The 22109-nt window shown below is 41.1% G+C and overlaps 1 protein-coding gene across 1 annotated transcript in view; it reads right to left on the bottom strand.

Moving 5' to 3' along the window:
• The window catches only part of CPNE4 (copine 4), a 553047-nt gene that overhangs the window by 147458 nt on the left and 383480 nt on the right, over window positions 1-22109 (bottom strand). The window contains exon 3 of the mRNA XM_037844853.1: window positions 17599-17778. Within this exon, the coding sequence (XP_037700781.1) occupies window positions 17599-17778 (180 nt within the window). The remainder of the gene's footprint in view (window positions 1-17598; window positions 17779-22109) is intronic.

Below are 22109 nucleotides of genomic sequence, written 5' to 3'. Positions count from 1 at the left end.
TCATGGTGTATAATTATTTTAATGTGCTGTTGGGTTCTATTCGCAAGCATTTTGCTGAGGATTTTTGCATCTATATTCGTTAGAGAAATTGGTCTGCAATATTCATTTCCTGTAGTAGGTTTAGCTAGCTTTGGAATTTGGGTGATGTTGGCCTCATTGAATGAGTTAGGAGTGCTCTCTCCTTTTCCATTTTTTGGAAGAGTTGGAGCAGAACTGGTATTAATTCTTTGAATGATTTGTAGAATTCACCTGTGAAGCCATCTGGTCCTGGGCTTTTCTTTGTTGGGAGCTTTTTGATAACTAATAATCTCTTTACTTGTAATTGGTCTGTTGAGATCTTCAATTTCTTCTAGAGTCAATGTAGGTTGTTCGTGTGTTTCTAGGAAAATTTGTCCATTTCATCTAGGTTGTCTAATTTGTTGGCATACTGTTGGTCATGGTATCCTCTTATGATCCTTTTTATTTCTGTGGTATCAGTAGTAAAGTCTGCCCTCTCATTTCTGATTTTATTTATTTGTATTTTCTCTCTTTTTTCTTTGTCATTCTAGCTAAGGGTTTGTTTATTTTACTGCTTCTCTCAGAGAACCAACTTTCAATTTTGTTAATTCTCTCTATTGTTTCTTAATTCTCAATTTCACTTATTTCTGTTCTAATCTTTGTTATTTCCTTCCTTCTACTTGCTTTGGGATTAGTTTTTTAAATGCAATTTTATTGAAATATATTCACATACCAGATAATCATACAAAGTGTACAATCAGTGGTTCATAGTATCATCATATAGTTGTGCATTCATCACCTCTCTTTCCTATCTTTCCCTTTCAACCTGCAGAATTCCCTTTAGTATTTCTTATAGGGCAGGACTCTTGTTGACAAACTGTTTCTGTTTGTGAATATTTTAAACTCTCCCTCATTTCTGAAGGACAATTTTGCTGGACAAAGAATTCTTGGCTGGCAGTTTTTATCTTTCTGTACCTTAAATATATCATACCACTGCCTTCTTGCCTTCATGGTTTGTGATGAGGAATTGGCACTTAGTCTTATTGTGGATCCCTTGTATGTGATGGACACTTTTCTCCAGCTTTCAGAGGTCCCTTTTTATGTTTGGTATTTGACATTCTGATTAGTACGTGTCTTGGAGTAGGTCTACTAGGATTTATTCTGTTTGGAGTACATTGTGCTTCTAGGTCATGTATATTTATATCTTTCATAAGAGTTGGGAAATTTTTGGCCATTATTCCCTCAAACATTCTTTCTGCCTTTTTTCTATTCTGTTCTTCTGGGACTTCCGTGACATGTATGTTTGTATGCTTCACGCTGTCATTCAATTACCTGAGCCACTGCTCAATTTTTTCTCTTCTTTTCTTTATCTGTTGTTCTGTCTGTAAGATTTCAGTTGTTCTATCTTCTAATTCATTTGCTCTTTCTTCTATCTGTTCAACTCTGCTGTTGTATGCCTCTGGTGTATTTTTAATGTCTTCTATTGTGCCTTTCATTCCCTTAAGTTCTGTTATATTTCTTTTCACACTTTCAAATTCTTCTTCATGGTCACCCAGTCTCCTCTTAATATCCTTTATCTCTTTAGTCATATTTTCCTTCATCTCCTTGAACATATTTAGGAGACTTGTTTGAACACCTTTGATTAGTTGTTCCAAATTCTGTGTCTCCTACAAAGCTTTAATTTGTTCCTTTGGCTGGGCCATACATCTTGTTTCTTAGTGTGGCTTGTAAATTTTTCCTGATGTCTAGACATCTGATTATTTTGATAAATTTACTCTGAAGGTCAGTTTCCCTCTCTTGCCTAGGGTTTTACTGTTGGTTGGCTTTGTGTTAAGGTTCTTCTTTGACTCTTGGTTCAATTTATTCTAGACCTATAGAATTTCCCATGTTTAACTGATCAGATTTCTTTAGTTTTTCTTCACCTGATTCTTGCCCTGGATATGAGGTGCAATTTTTAAGACTGCAATATTTGTGTAATTGTTTCACCCCATGGAGAAAGGTTCCTTTCCTCTGTTCCTTCTCCCAGAATCTTGTTCTGTTCTGTTTTGTTTTGTTTTGCCTCCAGTTTTTTACTCTCCTTTCATTGTCTCTAGCTGCTTTTGCCTGTAAGGCAAATTCTGGGAGGAGGATCAGCCCTGGAGAGTACTTTCCCAAGTCAGCATTTCCCAGCCAAAACAGGGCCAGGGACCCATGAAGGGGGCACAGACCACTTCCAAAGAGCCCTGGGGAGAGGATCAGGAAAGACACCAAAAAGCCTTTTTGATGGCTCCCCAAAGCTGTGCTTTCCTGGTCTGCCCAGTAGATGGTGCTGTTTAGCAAACTGTTTCCATAGCCCTATGGAGACCCTGAGTCTTTAAACTTCCACCTCCTTCACCCCTGTCATGGGCAGGATTGAAACAATGGCTGCAGCAGTCTTGTACAGGACACGCTAAAACAGTGGTTCAGAGCAGGGAGCCCGTGATCTAATTTCACTGGTCAAAAGCCATGATCAGTACTTGGCCATGGCCCATCCCCCTGTTCTTGGAGAAGAGGGTTTCCTTGCCACTTTCTGTATGCAGCTGCCAGCCAGGGACCAGACCTGAGGTGTCTTCCCTTAAGAGTGGGGGGTGGGCACCAGCTGCCACCAAAGAGTGACTTATTCTCAGTTCTTTACACAGTTTCTCAGCTTCTTCATCCCATTCTTCCCTGGATGCTGTAAAGTGCTCCCCTGGTCTCCAGAGCCCCAGAACAGTGGTTTCAAACAGTTTCTGCCTGTCCACTAGCTGTTTTTGGAGTAGGAGTGAGTCCTGGAGCTCCCTACTCCACCATCTTCTCTGGAAGTCCTCCAGGGTGCCTAACTTTTAAACCTTCATGCTGCCTTGTCCTGTTGGCATCTTAAAGGAGTAAAGAAGTTAGAATGTTGTCCAATGTGAGACCACACAGGTCATAAAAGGGCTAGTACTTATAGGACAGTGATTTGACAGGTAAACAGAACTAAATCAGCAGAAGCAGGAACTCAGAGGTAATTTGGGGAAACAAAAGTCCTTTAGATCACTATCCACCCAATTCTTGGTTATCCCAGCAGTTCCTATGAGATTGGTAGATATGCTGAGTGTTTCACCAAATGAAGGGGTCCAAGGTAGAACCAATGTCATCGAAATCCCCAAAGACAAGATAAACTCACATTAATGCTTACCCATGCCCATACACAATCTCTTCGCCTATACCTCATACACATTTATAACATTGTTTTTAACCTAATGGTATAGCATGAACACTTTTCAATTCTATCAATTATTCCTCTATATGATTTAAATGGCTGCCCAATAGTCCATTTTGAATATAAACAATAATTTAAAAAATAATCCCTCACTGTCAGCCAATAAGTAGATTTCCAATTTTTAATTCATAGAAGAGGAATATGAGAGAGACTACGTATATTTTTAAAGTTGAAGAAACATATCACAGATTGTTCTTGTAGTGTTGGAGACTGCCCATCTCCTCACACCTTTGTAAAACTTTGTCAGTTTCACAAGTAAAAAAATATGGTGCCTGGGAGGCAGTATGAGCAGTGGTTAAGAGCAAAGGCCCCAGAATCTGGTTGTCTGGGATCAAATCTGCTAGTTGGCTGACATTAGGCAGTTTGCTTAACATCTCTGTGACTCAGATTTCTCACCTGTAAAATTGCAAATAATGAGTAAAGTGCCTTCTGGCGTTGTTGGCAAGATGAAATGAATTACTGCGTGTGAAGCACGTAGGTCAGGGCTCACTACCGTGAGTACTTGGGGAGTGTTGGCCCTTAGTAATCTGCATTCATTGGAACTATTCTTGAGTTTTAACTTGTTTTTAGTCCTATTGCCATTTTTATCCTCTTGAATTAAAGTCCATCTTTATATCCACATACCTAGTCCAACACCTGGCACTCAGGGAATGGTGGATAAATTTTGAAGGAACAAACACATGAAGGAAAAGAGAGAAGCTTATGGTAAGTTTATAAAGTATCTCTTTCTTTTCTTCCTTTTTTTTTTTAAGGTAGGGCAAAGGTAAAGCTGTTGCTGAGATAAAGCTGGTAGGGAGAGAAGGGTGAAGATATAAGACAGGAAGGAGAGAAGTCATAGTATGAGGTCATAAATGATAAACACAAGGACTTGGCCAGGTGCTTGGGTGTAAGGGTTGCCCTTAGAAAAATATATAGAGCATTTTCCCTCTGAGATGGAACAAAGGAGGAAAGGGGATGTTGATAGCATAGCAACATTTTGAAGTAGATAGAAAGAGTTGAAGGCATTCGTTTCAGGCTGACTCCCATTTTCTAGGTGATTTGCTACTTGCTGAGAGTGGGGTAAGGGGACAGCGAGACAGGAGGGACTTTAAAAGATGGCTGAATATTTGGGGCCACCCCTTTGCCTGGATGAGGGAAAGAACTTTTGAACAACATTAATTTGCATACTGAGTAGTTAGTAGATACATGACAAATATGTGTTAATCTCTAGGACCAGGCAGTCCGGGAGGATAATCAGAAAAAATAGGTCTGTTTGGCCAAGGATTAGACCTGGGTGAAGTGATGAGGGGAAGGCTAGAAAGACAAGGCAACTCCTGTATCTCTGGCTGAAATGGCTGCCACTGTTTCTAGGCCAGGCAGGACAGTGAGGAATGCCAGGAGTGGGCTCATGGCAGAGAGTAGAGTAGCAGTGAGAAGTGAGAGGTGGAATGGAGGGGTCAGGGAGTTGTGGAGCCTCTAGGTGAGGAGGTTTGGAGTAGGTTTACTGAGGCAGGGTGGAGATAAAGGCCATCACAGGGGAGAGGGTTTTAGATCAATGTGGCTACTCAAGAGGACAAACAATGGGTGACAGGATGGACACAGGGCCAAGCCCCTGAACAATATGGAGAAGCATCTGGAGGTTGGTAAAGGAGCTGGGGTGAAACAGATGGTGAGGACATCGCAGGAGAAGCAGGTACTAGGTTAATCTTTTAGAATGAAAACTTTCTGTAAAGGGCCAGAAAAAGATATTTTAAGCTTTTAAGTTTTATGATTTCTGTCTCAACTGTTGAACTCAGCTATTGTAGTGTGAAAGCAGCAAGAGATAAATGAGCATGACTGTGTTCCAATAAAATTTACTTATGAAAACAGGTGTGGGTTAGATTTGGCCCATGGGCTGTAGTTTGCCAATCTCTGTTCTAAAACTACAGACTCGACTCTTCTGCCTCTCTGCCTCTCTGTATCTCCGTCTCTCCATCTCTCCGTCTCTCTGTCTCTCTCTCTCTCTCTCACACACACACACACACACACATATCACCCTAGGAAAGTCTGGTCAGATGCTTGCCTAGGTGGCTAGACTAGGAATTGTTTTTTTTGGTGTGGAAATAGGAGCAATTCACCAAAACCCAATTTGTTGAACATTAATTTGCCAAATGATGGTGTCACCAAATTTTATACATATAGGATTTACCAAAAATGTGTTTCCTTTAACTCTTTAGAATTTTATAGCAATTGATTTAATGAAATGGTTTTAATAATATTCTATAGATGACTTTAATATTTTAATTTCTGGTTTTCATTTTGCTTTGAGGGTCCTTTAAGATATGACCAATTTGTTGAAAGCCAGGAGATAAAGGAGAGTTTCTTTTTCTCATGGCTACTTTTGATATTCAGAAAAGTTTATGATAATCACTAAATTTCCTAAATAATGTAACCAAAAATTTGTAGATTTTAAAAAGTTTTAAAATAATTTTAATAAACTGTATCAAGACTTATTTTCAGTGAAAAAAATATTTGATAAATTCAGAGACTTAGTTTTTGGGTCAATATATTATTTGATGAATTGATTTTGGTTTTTTGACTTCAGCAAATTGGCCATTTGGCATATTTATAATTCAGTTCATTATGTTATAGTATTTCATGCTCCAGGAATGGGAAATGGGCAGGATATTTTTCTCTAATTCAGCAAGACAATATTTGTAGGGGAAAACCAACGGCCAAACCAAGGAAAAGCATGTGAAAGCACTGTGGAGATGAAGATCCAGGTTGGATTTTTATAGCCAGTAGCAATGAGCTGGGTGGAAATGGGATTGAAATAAGAGCTGTTTGGGAACAAGCAAAAGTGAAAGTTGTGGTGGAATTCCCGTACAGCAACCTCCAACCCAAGTTCATATATGTGACTCCCTGTATAGTGGACAGTTGTAGGTAGAATGTGGGCAGGGATGTCCCGCACCAAACTGGCTGAAAGTGTTGGGACCAAGACAAAGACCTCTAGCTACTTTTCAGCATTGACATGTTGGTCCTTGCAAATTCTCATTCATATGGAGCTAGGAGGGTTACTGTATTACTGTGAATATGTGTGAAACAGGACTTATAAACACATTCCATTCTAATTGCTGTTAGAAATATTTTTTTAAAAACTATCTTTGAAATTAAGTAGACAGAATGAGGACCTGTTTTCCTGGGAGGTACATATGTAGGATGATACAATATCTGATTGGATGAGATCTGTGACCCAGCATGAGGGAAATACCAAATGTACTGAGAAAAACTGTCCTGAAAAGGGATGAGAATGCAGGAAGGGATGCTTAATTTCAAAGACTAGGGAAAAGGGAAGAGATTAATGAGAATCTATCCAAAACCCTCCCTCTAGGTATGAGGTAACTGCATCAGAGAGGTTAAGCAAATTGCCCAAGATCACAGAGGGAGTTGGCAGATCAAGGACCCTGGGTTTGGGACTTCCACTCCAGGACACTGGAAAGATTTAAAGGTATAAAAGGAAGACTCCAGAGAAAGCAGAGGATTATCAAATCAAGAAAAAGACATGAACTAATTTTATTCTCCTTGGAGAACTGGGTGCAGGCTTACCTAAACCACCCTATCTGGATCCTACTTACCTATAAACTGAACAGACAGCAGTAGAAAGCAGGATTATTTCCTAGAGATTTCTCAGCCAGTCTATGGGAGCTGAGATGAAGTTTTTCACTTAGGACATCATTCATCACTCATGAAGCTACTGCTTGCAGTAATTCTACAAAGTGAGGGAAAACTTTTCATGTGAGAGGCAGAAGAGAAGTGAGTTGCTTGATGAAATGTATAGCTTTTACTTCCCTTGACAGTGAATTTTATGCCATAGGGATACTGGATATTATGCAACTAAGTAAAAACCTATGGAATCTTGCTGTGGGCATTATGCTGAGCTCAGAGAGCACCCTCTGCATCCCAGTGTTCATGAATTGGGGTTACTGTTTTGACCTGAGACCAAATTCCCATTGATTATTGACAGTCTGTGGTCTGCTGATCCTCTCAGGGGTCAATGTAGTAGTCTTAATTTTAACATTCAGCTGGGTCAGGAAAGGAAGGAACAGGTTGGATAAGGGATTCATTCAGCTACATTTAATGGATGGGAGGAACAAACTTTGGAAACCAAGATCTTCACCAAGAACACAAACTTCAAGCAGTGTATGTGGTTTCTTAGGGGACTGTAAGCTTTATGAAGCAATTTTATTTTCCTCTGTTCTCCAGATTTTTTTTTTCTCTCTTTGAGTTCACTAGATAATTGCCCCAAACAGTAGTTCCTTTCATAATTAAAACTAGTAATACAGTGTGTAATCTCACCTTTTATGGTGTCTTTGGTACAATTCATCCCAAAGGTCAACAGATTTACCCAGTCCTCTTTCTCACTATGACGGGCCCAGAGAAATTAAACTTGTTACCCTACATTATAAGAGAGACATCCAGGCAAGCTACTGCTGCAAGTCAGAGAGCCTGAGTATACCTTAGTGGTAAAATAACAAAATCAGAGTGGCTTTAAAATGTGTAAAAGGATTCAACTTGAGCAAACTTGTCCACTAAGTTTCTACCTCTGTCTTTGGCTCAGGCTTGTCTGCTGCAGACAGGCAAGGAGGTGCCTAGATTGAGCTTTGAGAGAGATGGTCCCATGGGTCTATAGCACATTGGTCTGTGAGGACTGGAGGGGACTGAGTCAGAGTCAGGGAGAGGTGGCCGCAACCAAAGGGGAATGGCCATGGCAGAAGCAGAGCTCAGTGCCACGCTCTCTGGGGGCATTCATTTCATACAACCAAAGAAGCTTCTGGAAGAAGAGGAGAAGGGGATAGAAGCACAAACATTTACTGAGCTCTCACATGTATTAGGCACTGGGCCTCTGCCTTGACTTAGATGGTGTCATTTGGTCATAATAACCCCAGGAACAGGTTCTATTATACCCATTTTATAGATGAGAAAACAGAAAATATTGAGTGGCAGAAGAAAGATTCAAGCCCACGCACTCAGACCCTATTGCCCCATGTTGAACCTCTACCCATGCTGCCCCTAGGAGATGGTAAGCCACATGGTGGCGGAAACCATTTTATTCCACCTTTGCATTCCTCCTATTCCTGGAGCATAGTATGTTCTCAAAAGTTTGCTGGCCAAATACAGGAGGGTTTGTTTTGGATTCTCCACTACCAGCATTGGTATCTAAGCCCCTAATTAGGTAGTCAGGGATCGTAAGGTTGAGAGTAAAAGAAAAATTCCCAAACTAGCATAGGCATAAAGTGTTACTAAAGGCTGTTATTAATTAAAGGAGCACAGACAGGACTTGGAAGCCAATAGGAATTTGAGCAGCTCCCTCTCTCGCACACCCCACTTCTCTGGGCCACATGGCTTCCCTGCCTTTCTGACACTGTCCCTCTACAAAATGACTTTTCCTTTTTCTCCAAGGAGGAGAAACAGCTGTGGCAGTTGGGCCTGCATACATATTCTCTGATGTCAAGTATCTTATAGTAAATACCTATAGTCATTGGGTCAATTCCCAGTTCTAAATTTCCAGACAAGGTAAAGTTCTTCAGTCAGCCCTGGTCCAAACAGCTGTGGCCAGGAAGGTGGGGTCATGTCCTGCTGCCAATCTAGCAGGGGTAGTGGAAGCAGCCTCATTGAGAAGGTGGAAGGGGGCAGGCCTGTGTGGCTGGGTGATTCTTTGAGAAGGGGTGTGCAAGAAGCATTTCCTATACATGCTTTGTGGACATCCCTGTTCTCAAATATAAACCAACCTCAGCCACCTCCTGCCAAATCTGCTAACCAGTTTCTGCCCTACAAGTGCCAGTTTCTGTACTCCCCTAGACCCCACTCAGGCTCTCTGCCTCTAACTGGGAGTACTGAGCAACCAGTAAGCTCTCTGCTGACCTGGAATCTGGGATGGTCCACCTCCCAGCCCCACAGGGCTCTCTGACTCCTGTGAGTGCAATGTCTGTCCACAAAGAAAAGCTGGGAAGAAAGAGTGCTCTTGCTCAAGTTTTGAAGAACCTGTTAAGACTCATTAGCATTCACAACCAAGACTTTGGGGCAGTGGTTCTCAAAGTGTGATCCTCTGACCAGCAGCAGGAATATCACCTGGGAACTTGTTAGAAATGCAGATTATTAGGCCCCTCCCCAAATCTACTGAATCAGAAATTCTAGGGGTGGGGTCCAGCAATCTGTTTTAATAAGCCTCCAGGTGATTCTGATGCATGCTCAAGTGTGAAGACCATAGCTCTGGGGAAAGATGGTGTTTGAGCCTCTCCCATGAAGAAGGGTCAAAGGCCCCCCAGCCAGTCTAGGACTCTTTCCGGGGGTTGCAGATATCCTCGCCACAGTTATGATGACAGAAAGTGTTTCCTCTGAACTTTGGAAGAGGAAATACACTAAAGAACAGCCAGATGACAAGGAAGAGAGGAAGACTGCACACAGTTGTAACTGTCCTCCAAGCCAGGGAGAAGGGAAAATGTCTGAAAGAAAAGCAATGATGAAATCCAGGGCAACCACTGCATTTAGACAGTGGGCATGTTCAACATGGTTGAGGTAAAAGGAAGGACAGGGGTGGTGGTGGGGCACTTTCTGGGTGCTGAGTTGGTAAGATTCTGGTTTGGGAGGTGCTGACACTCACACTGTCACTTTTTAAGAAGTTATTATACTGAAAGTAAATTCATTTGGCAAACCTTGAGGGAAGAAAACCAAGGCTATTTTTCTGTAAGAGAAAGGTTGCCTCTCTCAGCTTTACTATGAAACAAACAAACTAAATTAATAAGGTCAACTCCAACCTGGCTTTGTATTAATAGAAGCGACATCATCTTTTACACCAGTAGTGACAAGCCAGTAGAATAAGTGGAAAAGACGATGAGGGGCTTGGGGGCTAGGCAGACCTGCATTCAAATCCCAGCTCCATCACTTACTAGCTATGTGACCTTGTGACTGTGGATAAGTTACCTAGCTTTACTCAGTCTGTTTCCTCATCTGTAAAATGGAATAATAGTGTCTAATCTCCCAAGGATGTTGTACTAATTAAATGAAATGAGGTATTCCAAGGGCCTACTCCAAAGCCTGGCAAACAAAAGTGCCTGGAAAAGCCAGCTGTTGTATTTACTATTTTTATTCTTTCTGACTCAGTGTCCACTATGTTTAATGGATGAAGAAGTGGAAGAATGTAGGGATGAATGAATGAGTTAATAAGTGGGGCAAAAGAAAAAGAGTGCATCATATTGAAGTCCAGCTTGTTCTGGATAGTGAGGGATCATGTCTTTCCTTGATGAGCTCTCTGTTGGGCGGAACAGGAGAGAGCTTTATTTAGCTCCTTGTCTCTTTTGGTCAACAGAAACCCAAGGATGGTCTCCAAGCACACCCGGAAGGAGCACACAGCTTTCCGAGCCCCGAGTCCCCATGACTCGCACCCTTCATTCATCTGCTTAGAACATACAGTTCTGCCTGGAGTTGTCTTCAAGGACATGAACCTTCATTTGGCATTTTTGCTCAATGCTAAGTCACTTGCTATGCTTATTCCCTACTTTATGGCAAATGCCAGGTTTTAGCAAGCCAAGGGCTTGTCTTTTCCTTACCTAAAGTCCAAAAGCCCTGCTGTGTCACATGGTAGAGTAAGAATGTGGTAAACTCAAATGGACAGAGTGAGTACCTGAAGATGTTCATGAGAAGACAGGCCCTGAAGCTCTGGCTTCCTGCATGGTTTTTAGGAATTCACTTTATCTCTATCTGCCTTAACTGCAGCAAGATAGGAGTTAGAATTCCTGCCCCAAATTACTTCAGAAAACTGATTTTAAATGATTTTTACTTAAAAATAGCCTGAGATGAGTAAATGTTAGAACACATACATACCTACAGACACACACACACACACACACACATTTTAATACTACTTGACAAACTTGAGGCAAAATTACATGTTCAGTCTTGCTACTTGTCTAGGACATGAATGTTCCCTCATGTTTTCACCCTTTATACTTCCACCTTTGCTCCTGAAAGTTGTATGCTCCTGAAAGTCAATGTAGTTGACTGCTACATGTGTCGACTCCCTCCGCCAGTTCCTAGATTCTCACCACCTTAACAACTTCCATGCCTGAGTCTTCCCGCTGTGCCAGAGCCTCTACTAAACACTTTATATGCCCTCACAATATTCCTTGAGGTGGGAACTATTATAATATCCATTTCACATCATAAGAAACACTGAGGCTTGGATAGTTACCAGAATTTGCCTCTGGATATACAACTAGAGAGCCACTGAGCTGGGATTTGAACCCAGGCCATCAGACTCCACAGTAAGTGCACTTGAATGTTCTGAAATAGTGCCCTGGACCCTGACCATGCCATTCCTGGAGTCCATCAACAGCTCCTGCTGTCCAGTCTCACTAAGCAGGAAATTCTTATAATGCTGGAGTTATGAAGAATGTTGATGGCTTTTCCTTTTGCTTGATCATACTAGAGAGAACAATTGAGAACAAAGAGAAAAACTCCCTTTTAAGACAAAGACTTACAACCTGTGAAGGGTAAAGAAGAACTGCCTGCCCTTCACAAAGCTCTCATTACAAATGCATTTGCCTGGTATGTTATTCTACACACAGAAAACACTCAACAAAGGTTTGGGTTTTAAGACAACATAAAGTTCACACTTTTATCTGAAAGAGGGTAAAGAGAGAAATGTCCTTATACACTCAAATCGTAAAAAATTCTTTATGATTTGTTCATAAATGGATGTTCAATGGATTTCCTTGCAAAAAAAAAAAAAAACAAAAACAAAAAACAAAACAAAACACTCAGCAGTGTCTTTGAGGGATATCATCCACTTCCCTGCTACCAACTACCACTTACAGGCATTCAACTCCCAAATCTGTATCATCTACTTCAGACCCATGTGGTCAGCCACCAATCAGCAACCTCATTAGGATTCCCCAAAGTCATCCTGAGCTCAACATGCCAGCACCACATTCTATTCCCCACCCCACCTCAGTATGCTTCCCCTCCAAGACAGCCAATTCCGTCCTCTATCACATAAGCCAGATTCCTCCAAACTCCTCCTCCTCCCTAACCTGTCTCCAAGGCTTGTTCTTGGAAGAACTGTCTTCTGGGTCTCCTCTTGGCAACGTCCATCAGCACTGCCCTCTTCTTCTCTTTCCTGTTATGGCATGAGTTTCCTACCTGGTTTCCCTGCCCCAATGTCCACCCTTTCCCATCCACCCTTCACAGGAATTCCAAAGTGATTTTTCTAATACACAGGCCTGTTTTCCTTTCATGTCCAGCCTCTTTTGCCCCTTTCCCAACCCTTACCAGTCATGTTGAGTCACATAGATTTCTCTATGCCTTTCTGTGTGCCAGTCATTTTACCCAGAGAGTCCTTATATTTTTCCTCTGCTGAGTTCCTATCCATCCTATGAGATTCAGGTCCAGTCATCTTTCTTGTGAGACCTCCTGATTCCCTTCTAGGCAGAGCTAAGGTGTTTCCCCTTTAGCCCTTGGAGCACACCTTTATTGTAGCACTTCATGGTATGCATTTTGATTATTTATTCACTTTTCTCCCAGCTGATTATAAGCTCCTTTGGGGGCAGAGCTTCTGTTTTTTTTCATCTTCATGTCTCTAGCACCTAGCACATCTGTGTAACTTACTAAATGCTTGTTGAAAGAATGACTAAATGCATGAATGAACATTATCATGTTAAAAAAAATAATCATACTGACCTGATATTTCCAAAATTAATCAATAAGTTGGACTTGAGTGCCTGTGATATATAAGACATGCATTATAAATAAAGAAGTGCTGAATATGGTCCCTGCCTCAAGAAACTTGCAATCTAGCTGTACAGATAACTATGTATAAAATAAATGCCAAGTAAGATAGAAGTATGGTTTTAATGCACCAATGGAAAGGAACTTCTCAAGGTAATTCAGAATGAATTGCCAAATGAATGAAACAGAGATGGGTTCAAGATCTTGGAGTATGAAAAAGTCTCTATGGCCTGGGAAAAGGGCTCTGTAGAATATGACTTGATCATTTAGGACTGACTCATCATGTTGCAAGTGACAAAAAATCATCCCACAATGGTTTAAAATAATAATGGCAATCTACTGGCTGAAAATCCCAGGGAGGTCTAGCTTCAGACAAGACCTTACCCAGCAGTGCAAATAATATCACTGAGCTCCTGATTTCTTTCCATTTCTTTGTCCCTCTTTTTGAGGTATCAGTTTCCATTATTCTTCTTCCACAAATTATGTTTTTACTTTTCCTCTTCTTCCCCCAGCATCTCTATGTTCTCTCTTTGAGGGATAGCATTTTCAGACCTCACAGCTTCACCCTTACTTTCCCAGAAGGCCCCAGCCAACATACAGTTGCCCCTCATTTATCTGTGATTGTATTCCATACCCTCTCCTGAGCCAATCACGGTGGTCACAAAAATAGGATATGCTGATCGGTTTAAGCCAATCAGTGCTCACTTCTCCAGTGTAGGAAAGATCAATCCCATCCATCACATGGCTGATATTATGGGAACGTGGTTGCCCCAAAATATACAGTGTACCCAGAGAGGTCAGCATGTCACATGGAGATAGAACAGTGTGCCCAGGAAACATGGCTTAAAGCTTCCTTGAACAAGTCTGACTCACTGCGCACTTGTTCATCTAATCCAAGATATTAGAGGAACTCTCAGAACAGGTGGTTTCCCCTCGTTGTCCTTCCTTAGGACATAACAGAGGAAAGAGCCCAGGATTAAGTGTCAAGACCTCCTGGGTTCTGTCAAGACATTGAGTCTTTCTGATCCTTACTTTTCTCACCTGTGAAATAGGGATACTGACACTTGTCCTCCTGGCACTGTCAATGAGGGTCAAATGCAATTATCAGTGTGGAAGCTCTTTCACAAGTATCAAAAATATATTTAGAGAGCACTATTTATAATCTCATTCTCAGTGCTCACTTCTACATATTTATCAACTTGATAGATTAAGAAAGTTAAGCCAATGCAACCAGTTTCCCTCTGCTTACCACACTCTTGTAATCCTGGCCGCCTTTTAGCTCTTTGTATGCACTTTATTAATCACGATGTTTTTAGCTCAAGGAATGGAAAATCCCACCTCAAGTGGCTTTAACAATAAGGGCATTTATTCTTACATAAGGAGTCCACAGATAGGGTAGGCTCCAAGTGCAGTATGAGAGGCCCATGCCTCCCCATCTCAATGGTTTTCTTGGTCTGCCCTCACCTAAGTGTTGCTCTCATCCTTAGCTTTGCTGCAAGATGGCTGCAGACATCACCAGCAGAAGGGAACTGTTTCTTTCTGTGTGTCTCTTCCTTTAGGATAGGGAATATTTCCAAGAAAAATCCTTATGTCTTGGTCAGAACTGGACCACTTGATCACCCCTAAACCAATCCCTTACAAGAGGGTATGGGATTCATATGATTGGCTGAAAACACTCAGGATTTGCCCTTGAGCTAGGGAGAAGGCTATTTTCTACATGGCCACATGGTGGAAGGTAGACACCTGAAAATAATCAGGTTCTGACAGCTAAAAGACAGGGCAATTGGCTACTGGGTAGGCAACCAACAAAGTCTGTGTGGTAGATGCTGTCAGTGCCCTGTTTATATCCCCAGGCTCCACGACTTCAGTGCACATTGCTGACTTCCAACCACCAGCACCTGCATTTTTTGCTTACAAGTTTTCTCTGGTCTTAGGAGTCTGCTTTATTGCCTATGAAGCAGGCCAGAAGTGTTGAGGGGTTAATGCTCCCACCTTGGCATCAATCAATAACTGATGAGAGTACATGTAACCCCCAAGGGTAAAAATACTACAGTTCCCTCATCCCTAGGGTGAGAAAGTTCTGTGGTGTTTGCTCTGCACTGGCCTCCAGAATTTCTCTAGCAGAATTAAGCATTCAGTTACCTCAGGGGTAGCTGGCTTGACAACACACCCTTTATTGGCTGCCTTCCTTTCTCTGTCTCACTTTTCCACTCCATTATGGCTTCCTTCAGCTCCCTCAAGTTCTTGTCCAGAGTTGCTTATTGGGAAACCTAAATGAAGACACTGTACCAATGCCAAATGCTTTTCCTCCTCCTTCCCACCTAATGGACTCTCACTCACCATTCAGGTTTCCGTTTAAATGTCACCTCCCTACATTTTGGCCCCCTCTCCATCTGGTGAGATTCTCCCATTGTTTGCTCTCTTATAATTCTGTGCTTCTCTTAGCAGCATTTATCACAGGTGTGGTTTAAATAATTGTTTGCTTAATTATTTTCTTATGTCTTTATCCCCAACTAGACCGTGAGCTGCTTGAGGGCAGGGACAATGTTTTTGGTTCACCACTATATCACTGGCACCTTGTACAATGTTAGGGTCAAAAACTGACTGATTCTTGCAAAGATGAGCCTAAGAGAGATAAAGATGTAAGTTAGACTATTATTGATACAGACAAAATTATCAAAGCTATGGATGAAAAAGCTCTTTTATCCATTTCCTCCTGCATGGACTGAGATTTATTTTTCAGGACAAAATATTACTTTTAAACATCAGAGGGTACCTTTGTGTCTATGATAGGCACAATTTAATCATGTTCTTATTTTATTTACAAAATATAGTGTTCTACACCAAATCCAAAATTCATTCATTCATTCAATACCTACTTATTAAGCAGGGTACCTTGAAAGGCCCTGGAACTATCTGCTACCAACTCTTTTCAAAAGTCATGAGAGAGGTTATATTTATGGAAGCTGTTCCAGGTTCTTTCTCTGTCTCACCCTCAGCTGTAGTTCCACATTGGGCTTTTGATTTTCATTAAAGGAATAAGCAAAAATCCTATGAAGTCAGTCACTGCATTTGCTGAAGAAGGGTAACCAAGAACATTGTCTATTTTGCCACTCGGCGCACACTGGGAGAAATTTCTTTTAATGATAAGTGACATGAGGCAAAGTAAAAACAAACAAAAAAACATGCATACCTGCCATCTCTTTGCCAGGCAGACTCTTTCTCACTAATCCCAAACCGAACCCTTTACCTCTGCTGGGGTGGATCCAGATTTTGTGAGGACTGTGGCTTATACTGATTGGGTGCCTTCTTTGAGAAAAAAAGAGTACAAACCAGTACAAAACTACCCAGACCCATGCAAATGATGGGGCCCATACAAATGAGGGGCTCTGAAGTTTAAGAGTTTTAGTTTCACAGAAAACAGCACCTGGCCTGATTCACTACTGGTGTCTGTATTTTGTTCACGCTGCTCTCTTATTTGGAAGGCTTCCCTTCTTCTTCCTCTTCGATCCCGGGATCATAATTTTTTAAAAGTTTGGTTCAAACCCTACCTGTCCCAAAATGTCTTCTTCGGTTTTACTCAGCAGAAAAGCTCTCCCTTTCGTGAAGGCCCAAAAACCTTATGAGCCTCAGGATATTTTATCTTACTGTGGCTTAAGAGTACCATGAATTATAGTTGATGTGCATATTTCATGCCTTCCCCAGTTAGAATGTCCGCTTCCTGGGCACAAGGACTGTTTCTTCATTTATAGCTCCCCACCCTCAGCCCCTACCACAGTTATAGGTACAGTTGGAAGGAAAGGAGAAAGGAAAGGAAAGGTGATTTAGAAGTGAGACTACTGGGTTTGGAGTCAGGTGGACCTGGTTGAGTCCTAGCTCTGCCACTTATTAGTGTGAGGCCTTAGGCAAGTCATCCAGCCTCTCTAAAGTCTTGATTTTCTCACTGATAAAAGCAAATATTATAATGATATTTATTTAGCATTATTGTTATGAGGATTAAGTAAAATCATTCATTCATTCATCAAATATCTATTTAGCCCCTATCTTGGGCTACTTTTGGCCTCAGAGGCTTGGAATAATGTGAACGAGGAAAACTCCCTACCTGTGGGTTCTCATAGTGGTGTTAGCAGATGAAAGTTTATAACATAACAGGAAAAGACTATAATAAATACATGAGCAGGGCATGGAACCAGACACATAATAAGTGCTCAATAAATAGCTATTAAATAGTAAATGAGTGGTTAAACAGTAAAAAGTTGTTAGATAAATTGACCCAGTGAGGGAATTCAGATGAGAAAGTTGTTTATTTTGCAAGAAATAAGTAACTCCACATATTTGCGGCATCATCCCTATGTAAATGTAATGGGTATGACTGCCTGGGAAGTCATAAAATGCTACATGTTAAAGAAAAAATAAAATCAATAGAAGAAAGCAAGGGTTGAATGAGGGGAGAGAGAGGGAAAATGACCCAAATAAGGGAGGGAAAAAGAAAGGAAGGAAGGAAGGAAGGAAGGAAGGAAGGGAGGGAGGGAGGAAGGAAAGAAGGAAGGAAGGAAGGAAAGAAGAGAGGGAGGGAGGGAAGAATGGGTCTGGGGACCCACCTGGCCAAGTGTGCACTCCATGCCTCCAAGGAAGTCGGCCTCCTTCAGCCCATTGTGGTTGCTGCTAATGTCGTGGACTTCAAACCGCAGGCGCTGCACCTCTTCAAAGTAAAAGTCCACAGTAAACAGTTTTGAGTACACTGGGTTTATGCAGGTGCGAATCACCTCTGTTCTGTCAACCTGCAGGGAGAGAGAGGGAGAAAGCCCAGCAGGCATTAGAGCTTTTTATTAATACCCTTCAAGCAAATGAATCTCAGGTGCTTCTACCTCTTCCAAACTGTAAATACCAACCATCAAGTCCAGGTTCACTAGGGCAAGCAGTTAAAAACTCTACAAGGAAGTCACTTCAGAGAACAAGCCGAGCTGCAAGGAGGAAAATCTTATTAGACATAGTATAGTATCTGAAGCCTTGTGTTGGAAGATTTAGAGTATGTTATATCATTAGGCAACAGGGGAGCAAGATGGATCAATTATTAGTGGCTGCCTGGAGCCTGAGGATGAGAAAGAGTCTGAGGGTACATCTGGGCTTGGGGGGAAAGAAATCTGTGATTGATTAGTGATGTCTGACAGGCACAGTAATGGAAAATGACAGTGTCAGTTTCCCATTTTAGCCAACTCTACTGTAAGACGAGTTTCCTACTTCATGATTACCAGCATAATGAAAGAGAAAGGCTGAAAGAATGGATATGAAAATAACTGCTTTTGGTCTCAACTCTGAACTTTATTAAGTGTATAGTATTCACTCAGTTATTTCAATTCCATGGGCCTCACTTTCCTTATCAACAAAATAAGGGTTAGGGAATTAGAGGATGAACAGACCCTTCCTGCTTTAACATTCCATGAGTCTATGTTTCCTCTTGCCTTCTGTGATAGTGACTCTCCAGTTGTCCCCTTCTCCCAGATCCATATCTTTCATTTTTTGCCCTGCTCTGTACCCCAGGAGGTCCCCTTGTCCTCTGGGTTCTGGTTGGATTCAAAGGGAGGATTTGGCAGGAGTTCAGAGAGTGGGAAAATGGGGAGGCTGTGTGTCTCCACACACACAGATGCTGCCAACAAGCACCCTTCCAACACAGGAGCTCTTCCTGGGGTGTGGTAACATAGGACTACCACACCCCACCAAATTTGACCCTTTAAGAACAGAAGGGTGACACATTAGGTTGAATGGTGTCCCCCCTAAAAATTAATTCACATCTACCTAGAACTTCAGAGTGTGACCTTATTTTGAAATTTGCAGATGTAATTAGATAAAGATGAGGCCATACTGGATTAGGTTGGTCCCAAATCCAGCTACTGGTGTTCATGCAAAGACACAGAGACACATACAGGGAAGAAGGCCATGAGTTGACAGAAGCAGAGAATGGAGGGATGCAGCTCCAAGCTAAGGAATGCCAAGGATTCCAGTAATCACCAGAAGCTAGGAGAGCTGCATGGAACAGATTCTCCCTCAGAAACTCCAGAAGTAACCAAACCTACTGATATGTAAATTTCAGACTCCTGGCCTTAACAGTGAGAGAATAAACTTCCATTGTTTCAAGCCACCCAGTTTTTGGTAATTTGTTAGAGCAGCAATAGAAAACTACAGCAGGTGGTAATGGCTTCCTGCCATTGTTCCTGACCCCCCATGCTTCACCATCCTTTGTAGGCTTCTTTAACCCTGCTCACACCCCTGCAAAGAGTTTAACCCTTGACATTAACCTCTCTGGGTATGCCATTTATATCCTGCTTGGACCCTTGCCACTAAAGTTCTTTTCTTCTATACTTGTCATAAGTAAAAACACAAAACCATTCATACTCTAAGTCTTAAAGGACCAAGTTACAGATCCTACAGCATCTCTTAACTACAGATACCATCCTTCATATTTTATAAATCACCTGGAACCCAGTTGTACTATCAGTTTTCAAACAGAAACATGGTTTACTGGATACTTTGAGAGTGTCATTCCTTAGCACGAATTATGAAAATCATTCCTCCTGCTTTCCTGTGGGTAAAGGGAAAGAGTCTTTCAATAAAATGAAGGGAAGCCATATGATATCTTTGACCATATCATATATACCCCATATTGTCCAGGAAAGAAAATTTGATACTTGCTCCAGACTCCCCTCTCACTCTTGAGTTCAATGCTTCATCCCTGGCCCCTCCTACTTAGGACTCTGTCTTAGTTTGCCAGTTCAACATGACAAATACCACACACTGGTTGGCTTAAGCACAGATATTTATTGGTTCACAGTTTGGATGCTAGATATCCAACATCAAAGTATCCACAGGTCATGTGTTCTCCAGGAGTCTGTAGCATTCTGGTGCTGCCTTGCTGACAATCCTTGGGGTTCCTTGGCTTGTGGATGCAACTCTGCCTCTGCCATCTGGTGATCTCTCCTCTGGCTTCTACTTCTCTGTCCAATTTCCTTTGCTTGTAAGGACTTCAGCCATATTGGGTTAAGTCCAACCCTCATTCAGTCTGGCCACATCTTAATTAATAATATCTTCAAAGGTCCTTTTTACAAGTGGGTTCATAGCCATAGAACTGGAGGTTAGGACTTGAGCATTTCTTTTGTGGGGGACATGATCCAATTCCCAACAGTCTCTGTGTGAGAGAGGATTGTCCTGTAAAGAACATTGCTGGCCCACAGTTATCCAGTCTACAAAATGTGAATGCTCATCTCTTCTCCTCCCTAGTTTTAATGATTGATATATTCATGCTGCTTTATATTTTACAGAATGTGTTCACATCCATTTTTTTTTTTTTTCATTTAATTCTATAGCCATCATGTGATGTAGTATTTTACCATTTTACCTTAAAGAAAATTCATGGTCAAATATCAGGGTCAAATATCCTCTGGATGTCAGAGTGGAAACTGTAACTCATGTTTTCTAACCTCAAAACCTGGCATATTTTCCTTAATTCTTTTTTATTTATGAGCATCCATAGGAAGAAAGGAAAAATACAGCTAGGCTATGGTGACGGTGAAAGAATAAATCATTGAATATTGGTTTTGATGAGATGCTCTGTAAAAAATTTTTATCTAAAATAATTCTCAGGATAACAATAAAATTTATAATAGCTATCAATTATGGAAGACCTGCTATGTCACAGACCCTCTTTTTTTAAAAAACAACTTAATGAGGTGTAATTGACATATACTAAAACACACTTATTTAAAGTGTACAGTTTGAGAAGTTTTGACATAAACGCCCTTGAAACCATCACCACAATGAAGATAGTGAACATATCCATTACCTCCCCCACCAAAATTCCTCATACACTTTTTTTTTTTTTTTTCTATTGACATAATTTTAATTGTATAAATCTCATGGTTTTGAGACCCATTTTACTTAGAAAATTTAATTTGTAGGGATATAAATTGTTGTAAGGGACTTGGTGACCATCGTTGGATTTTAGGTTGTGACCTGTTCTGTTCATTGTTCTAATTCGGGGTACAGAGTAAGACTGGGCCCATGATCCTGGAGAATCTGAATCACATGCCTCATACACTTTTGAAATCCCTCCCTTTCATGTCACCTTCTCAAGCAACTACTAATCGGCTTTGTGTTACTATAAATTAGTTTGTGTCCTCTAGAATTTTATATTCATGGTATGTAGCATGTACTTATATTTCATTAGAAAAGTTGTGGCTTTTCAGAAAAATCATGCATAAAATGATGCTATTATTAATACTTTGCATTAGTGTGGTAAATTTGGTTCAACTGATAAAAGCACACTTTTATAATTGTTCTATTAACCATAGTCCATGGTTTAACTTAGGGTTCACTATTTGTGTTGTACAGTTCCATGGATTTAAAAAAAAATCTGTATTCTAGTAACATATATACAACCTAAAATTCCCAACTGTGTGCCAATTTGGATATACTATGTTCCCCCAAAAGCCATGTTTTAATCCACTGTTGTGGGATATTTGGATTAGGTTGTTTCCATGGAGATGTGACTCACCCAACTGTAGGTGATACTTTTTATTAGATTATTTCCATGGAGATGTGGCCCCAACCATTCAGACTGGATCTTAATTAGTTCACTGGAGTATTGAAAAAAGAAGTTAATAGCCAACACAGACCCAGATGCCTGCTGATGCTGATGCTTAGAGATGCTTGGAGATGCAGACAGAAGGACGTTTGGAGATGATAAGCTAAGAGATGCTAGCCAAGAATTTGCTCTGGAGAAGCTAAGAGAGACAAACCTGGAGACATTTTGGAGAAAGCCATTTTGAAACACAACCCAGGAGGAAAGGACCGGCAGATACCAGCCACGTGCCTTCCTAGCTGATAGGTGTTCCAGATGCCATTGGCCATTCTTCAGTGAAGGTATCCTCTTGTTGATGCTTTAGTTTGGACACTTTTATGGTCTTTGAACTGTAAATTTGTAATCCAATGAATCCCCTATATAAAAGCCAATCCATTTCTGGTATTTTGCATAATGGCAACATTAGCAAACCAGAACACCCTGCTAACCAGATTCAAATATATAATTCAGTGCTATTAATTATGTTGACAATGCTGT

This window comes from Choloepus didactylus, chromosome 1 (genome assembly GCF_015220235.1).
Source record: "Choloepus didactylus isolate mChoDid1 chromosome 1, mChoDid1.pri, whole genome shotgun sequence".
NCBI classification, from domain to species: Eukaryota; Metazoa; Chordata; class Mammalia; order Pilosa; family Megalonychidae; genus Choloepus; species Choloepus didactylus.
This window is presented reverse-complemented; position numbering and strand designations above follow the sequence as displayed.